This window comes from Anas acuta, chromosome 2 (genome assembly GCF_963932015.1).
Source record: "Anas acuta chromosome 2, bAnaAcu1.1, whole genome shotgun sequence".
Classification (NCBI taxonomy): domain Eukaryota; kingdom Metazoa; phylum Chordata; class Aves; order Anseriformes; family Anatidae; genus Anas; species Anas acuta.
The window spans coordinates 143,129,296-143,135,295 of record NC_088980.1 but is presented as its reverse complement, the minus strand read 5'-3'; the positions used below and the strand labels follow the sequence as shown (position 1 = coordinate 143,135,295).

General features: G+C 51.5%; 1 protein-coding gene and 1 long non-coding RNA gene across 6 annotated transcripts in view; one reads left to right on the top strand and one right to left on the bottom strand.

The window, feature by feature from the left end:
* Window positions 1–674: 674 nt before the first annotated feature.
* Window positions 675–3,282, bottom strand: LOC137851413 (uncharacterized). Its single transcript, XR_011093164.1, has 2 exons — window positions 1,303–3,282; window positions 675–1,172 (listed from the first exon to the last, which is right to left on the bottom strand). It is a non-coding gene; the product is annotated as an uncharacterized lncRNA (long non-coding RNA).
* Window positions 3,283–3,476: 194 nt separating this feature from the next.
* The window catches only part of TRPS1 (transcriptional repressor GATA binding 1), a 213,663-nt gene continuing 211,139 nt past the window's right edge, over window positions 3,477–6,000 (top strand). For 2 of the 5 annotated variants that reach the window (XM_068672532.1, XM_068672529.1), the window contains exon 1: window positions 3,962–4,347. In XM_068672532.1, the coding sequence (XP_068528633.1) occupies window positions 4,338–4,347 (10 nt within the window). In that variant the 5' untranslated portion in view covers window positions 3,962–4,337. Of the gene's footprint in view, window positions 3,619–3,961; window positions 4,348–6,000 lie in introns of those variants that run through there. The other 3 variants (XM_068672528.1, XM_068672536.1, XM_068672533.1) reach the window with 3 other exon arrangements.

The following is a 6,000-nucleotide window of genomic DNA, read 5'->3' as shown; positions in this document are numbered from 1 at the left end:
AACAATGACTGTTATACTGTTTTCCTTCAAGAAGCAACTGTGACGGGCCTCTGTATTCTCCCTCAATGGAGAATGTGCCTGAGTGTAAAAAAAAAATGGAGGATTATTTAGAAGTTACTTTGTTCATGCCTCGCTGTGAAAGCAGCACTTTCTCTGTATCTTCTTGCTTTGCTGCTGCTTTGCCTTCGCTTCCTCGGTTCTTATCTACCCCAGAAAGCCGGACTTGTTATTTCAGCAACCACCTACTATCATGCAGAATATAAGATTCAAGTAAAGCGAAATAAAGCTTGCTTTAAGTGGTTTTGCAAATGTTTGACAGCAGAAGATAATAAATGAAAATAAATCTTCAGTATTTCTCCTAATGCAATTTGCGGCATGTCAACGTCAAAGGATTCTAACAACAAATCAACAAATATTTGAATGAAAACAATATACATAACTTATTTTTCTATATTAGAAACAACTGTCAAACAATTACTGTATGACTTCATGAATTAGTTGGTTGTTTTGAAATATTCCTGCTAGGATAAAAAAATAAAAATAAAAAAAAGGCTGTACAGGCCTTTGAGCCTGAACATATTGTGTCAATCACAAGCATATGCGATGTATCTAAGCCATGAGGTAAAAATTTTCTTTATAAATTATTTCATAAATAAATAATTTGCCTGAAAAAGTTTATGAAAATATTTTTGCTTTTATTAAGTTCTCTACAGTTCTGTTGTGGTGAATATAAACAGATTGATATTGACATCTTCTTGATCTGCTTTATTTTAACTTGAAATGCAGAACGTATCATGCAAGCATTTTTTTTTTTTTTTTTTTAACAAAGATACTGTAACATACTTTTCCTGAGAGTATTTCATTAAAGTCGTCGACTTGAAATTATGAAGACACATTTTGTCTTTCTAATCTCTGTTTAGGAACGGCTTCTGCGGTTTCATTTTAAAAGCATGTGCACAAAAAGCTTATGTCTTTTACAAATACATATCTCGTATTGTTCTACAGGTGAAAAAAGGTGTGTTTATTATCAAGGTTTCCACGTGTTGAAACCTGCACTTTCATGGTTACCAATCTTCTCTGTGTTTTATCTGTCATAATGTGACTAAAATCTAGGAGAACTGCAGGCACACATGCAAGCTGGAGAAGATTTAAGGTGTGGGGGGCATCATTTCCTGTTTTAAAAGAAAAAGACGTTAATAAGTCTCACTAGAGCAGAGAAGCAAAGGGGAATAACCCTTGTTTAAATATTTTCCACTGGAGCCCTGCTTGTAAGATGCTTAGCCAAGTAATCAGACAAAATACCTGCTGATTTTAACCCTTCACAGGCAAGGCGTCTCCGAGTGAACAGCCACTCTGGTCTGGCTTGGCAGCAACAGCAGAACCTAAGCTGCAGAGAAGAACAGGTCTGAATCAGTGTAGATGGGACAAAAGTATTCACTAGTCCGAATTCTGCATTCACTGAGGTTCCTGAAAGCGGTTCGTCTCTGACTGCAGTTCTGCTATGGCACTTCCAGCCTGAGAAAAAGTAGAGGGTTATGAAGTCAGGAAACATTCTCCCTGCGCATGTGAGTGAGGTGCTACGGCATATGGCCCCGCTGCTAAAGCAAACTTTAAATTCTGGTGCTACTTTCCTCCACTTTCCGTCATAAACTTCTCCACTGCTCCACACTGTCTGTGTGCTGCTGGGCGCAGAGGGAGGGGGTCCCACACAGACCCTGTCAGTGCTCCCCTCCTGGGCTCTGGGATCCCACCGTGCGCTGCAGCCTGCAACTCTCTGCTACCTTCCATTTGCAACATGACAGGCTCACCTCTTGCATGTGAATTATTGCTTTGCTATTCATAAAGCGCTTTATCAGACAATCCTACAAAAGAACTTAAGGGGGAAATGTGTTGCTGGGTGATTTACATGAGCAATTACTTTACAAATCTGCCAGTAGATTATCCTAAACATATATGAAGAATGTTTAAGCTTGGAGAGGGGACTGAAAACGCCATACGCTTTACGGGAGGGTTTCATTTGCGTCAGCGTGTATCTCTGAAGGTTTTATGCCTTATAGCTATGTATTTGGGAAGGAAAATGTGAGGAAAATGTTATGTCACTTCAAGCATTTTGGGGGAAACAGCTTTGTCTCTAACTTAAATCGTAATGATTTAACTCTTTTCCAGCTTCTCATTTGAATAATGTGTTACTAGTTGCGAGCGACCAGAACACTTGTGTTTTAATGTGAAATCAGTTCAAAGCGACTTGCACGGGAGGAAAAAACTCGCCATATAAAGTCACCTAAGTGCAGAAAAAATTGTGTCCAAATGCCCAACAAATGTTTACATAGTTTTTAACGCCTACTATATTTGGGGTTTTAAACCCTTTCAGGGGAACCTTTCACGTACTGCTTCTCCTCGGAGTTTTTTACTCCGACATACAGACTCCTGGCAATTTGTGGTAGGGGAGAAAGCTGCGCGTTTTGAGTCGGAGAGGCTCAGAGCGGAGAGGGCAGTTGTAAGGGTCTTCTCCAGGGCAGCTCGAGACCTAATTTGTGCTTGGTGTTAACGGGAAGGCACCCACGGGGCACGTTCAACCGAGGGCTGGGAAGTGTCCGTCTGTCTGTCTGGTACAGCAGGGGGAGAGGGGCGAGCAGAGCCCCCCGGGCATCCCCCCCGTGCCCTGTCCCGCGGGTGGGCAGCGGCTCGGAGGTGGTGCTGGTGGTGTCGTTGTCATTTTTGTGAGGTGCTGGGGGTGCTGTGAGGCGGTGGCGGTGTTGGTGACTTTTCCAAATCCGTACAGCAGCGATCAATGCGATCGATAAAAAGAAGGAAAAAAAAAAAAAAAGGCACCAAAACCTCGCGGGGGCCGCGCTGGGGATGCGGCTGTGGCCTGCGGGCTGCTCCTCAGACACCCAACTCGGCCAAAGCCTCGGCGGCCCGGCCCGCTCCCCGCTCATGGCCGCCCCCGGGGGAGCCCGGCCCGGCCCGGCCCGGCCCTGAGGGGGGGCTGCGTGTGAGGGGAAGGGGGGGGCGGCGCGGCGGGGCCGCCTGCGCTGTCTCTTTAAGGGCGCTCCGTCTGGGGTGGCGCTTTCCTCCGCGAAGGCTCCTTTGATATTAATAGTGTCGGTGTCTTGAAACTGACGTAATGCGGGGAGACGGAGGTCCTGACAAGCGATAACAGCCCCTGATAACGCGGCGGCCGACCCGCGCTCGCAGGCCGACGCCTCGCCGCCGCCGCGCCGTGACCCGGCCCGCGACCCCCCCCCCTCCACGTCCCCTAAACTCCCTCCCCTCTCCCCAAATCCTCCCCCCTCTCGGTGCTCCCGCCCCCCCCCCCCCCCCCACCTCCCCCCCCTCACCCCCCGGTACCGCCGGCCCCGTCGCCCCCTCCCCGCGGCGCGGGGCCGAGGGGGGGAGGCAGCGGCAGCGGCAGCAGCGGCAGCAGCAGCGGCAGCGCCGCGGCCCCCCGCCCGCCCGCCCTCCCCGTGTCCCGTCCCCCCCCGTCCCCCCCCGCCGCCGGCCACCGCCACATAATCCGCGGCCAACTCCGCCGGCAGCAGGAGACGGTTCATGGCTCGCGCCGCGGCTCCACCATCTTCCAGGCTGCCGGGGCTGCTGCTGGCGGTCGATCAACAGGTAAAAAAAAAAAAAAAAAAAAATTAAAAATTAAAAAGCCGGGGAAGACGTGTGGGGGGGGGGAGGTTGGAGGGGGGGGTGCGCGGCGGGGCCGGGAGGGGGCGGCGCGGAGGATGGGGGGGGGGGGGTGAAGGAAGGGGGGGGCGTGTGCTGGGGGGGCAGCGTGTGGCGGGGGGGGGCAGCGAGGGTGCCCCCCCCTTCAAAAAAAAACACAAAACAAAATAAAAACAAAAGGGGGGTGGGTGTAACGTGCTTCTCGGATTGCAGGTTTTTTTTTTTTTTCGGTGCATCCCCCCCCCCCCCCCTCCCCTAAAGCCCCCCCCCCAAAGCGGGTCAAAGCCATGTGCGATGGCTGCGGAGCGGCGCCTTGAGACCCGCCGGGGTCAAGTTCAGCGGCGGCGGGCAGGGGGAGCAGCCCCCGGCCCGGAGGCGGGGAGGGGAGCGGCGGCTGCTGCTGCTGCTGCTTCTGCTGCTGCTGCTGCTGCTGCTGGCGCGGCTCGGCTCGGCTCGGCTCGGCGCTGCCCTTATCTCCGCCGCCGTGCCCCGGCACCGGGGGAGGAGGGGAAGGCAGCCGCGGGGGGTGGAAGCGGGAGGCGAGCGCCCGGGGTTTGTGCATCCGACTGAGCCGCAGCCTCCGTCCTGCGCTGCCCCGTCCCGTCCTGCCCCGCCGCTGGAAGTTTGCACGGGGACCATGACAAGCGGGGCGCGGAGGCACCAGCATGAAGAGTAGTAAGTTTGGGAAAAAGTTTGGGTATTTTTTTTTTTTGGTCTTTTTTTTTTTTTTTTTCCTTCCTTCGCTCCCTTCCCCCCCCCCCCCCGTCCCTGTTTTTTTTTTTCCTCCTCCTCGCTCGGGGTCCCCGCCGGTCCCCCCTCCCCCGGGGGAAAGGCGACGCGGCGGTGCTGGTGATTTTGGTTTTGTTTTGTTTTCGGGTGTTTTTTTTTTTTTTTTTTTTTTTTTTTGAAACCAGAGCACGGAGAGACGTAAAACTTTTCCCTCTTAAAGGCGAAGCTCTGCTCGCAGCGCCGCGTCCCCGCGCTCGGCTCTCCCCTGCTGCCACAACTTCGCGGAGCCTCTTTTTCTTTTTTTTCCCATTTCTTTTTATCTCCCCCCCCCCCCTTTTTATTTTTTCCTCCCCCCTCTCCCCTATCTCCTCGGCCCGGCTGCTGCTTCCCTAACCCCCCCCCCCCCGGCTTCATTGCCCCGGCCGTTTGTCGGCACTGAAATGAATGGAGGCGAGGCCGGGGATGCAGGGGGGCTGCGGGGGGCCGGGGCCGTGCCGAGCCGTGCCGGGCCGTGCCGAGCCCCCAACCCCTGCCCCGGGCAGCCAACCCTTCCCGGGGGGGCCCTGACATGTCGGGGGGCTTTGTTTATCCTCCTCCCTGCCGCAAATCACGGCGCTGGGACAGCCCGGCACTCCTACACCGTGCCTAGTGGGGCCCGCTAGCCTTTATTTTTTTTTTAATCCCCACCCCCCCCTCCTCAATGCATTTATTTTTTAAAAAGGGTGATGTTTTCTATCCGCGAGTGGCAAACTTCTCAAGTGCAGCTAGTGGAAAGGGGGGAACCCCCTGGCTCCCATCTCTCCTGGCAGGGCTGGAGCCAGGGCCAGGCGTGGGGGCGAGCATCCCTGCCCCACGCTCCTGTCCCAGGTGCCCGGCGTGGTGCTGGAGGCAAACATCCACTGAACGTGCCGCAGGTTTTATTTGATCGGGCTCAGTGAAGTCTCTTGAAGCAGCCAGCAAACTCTTTGCCATTCAGGAGGTCTTCTTCAGCGACGCAGCTGAATCCTATGGATGTTGGTGGCATCATGTTACTTTCCTGTTGGTTTTAGGAAAAGTTGAACGTTCAGAAAAGGCTGCCAGAGTTAAAAATGCAAGGGGCAGCAAAGGAAAGTGGTGGTAAGAGCCAGTTCCTGACGTGGACAAAATGAGAATAAAAGTTACAGTAGTCTTCTGAACTGCACTTTGTGTTTTTCTCATGTTCACAATACGTGTGTTAGGTTAGACGGCTCTCTCAGATATTCCACCAGAGTGACATTTAGAAAAAAAAAAACACCACCAACAACTCCAAAAGAGTGAGTTGTTGTTTTTTCTTTTCTTTCTTTCTTTCTTTCTTTTTTTTTTTTCTAAGTACTCTGGGTCTATGAGTAAATACAGGGTTTGTTTAAGAACATCAACTATTTCCTGTAAATTGTGATGCTGACAAGATTGTCTGGAAATGATATCAACACTTTGAAAGATTTTTTTTTCTCTTTTTTTAACCACTGAATGAAAGTTTGTTAATAACGTGGTCAAATCAAAGAAGTGGAACACTTCTCTGTAGAAAAAAAAAAAAAGACTTTTTATTTTTTCCTCTTGAAAAATAGATACCTGCCTGAGGTT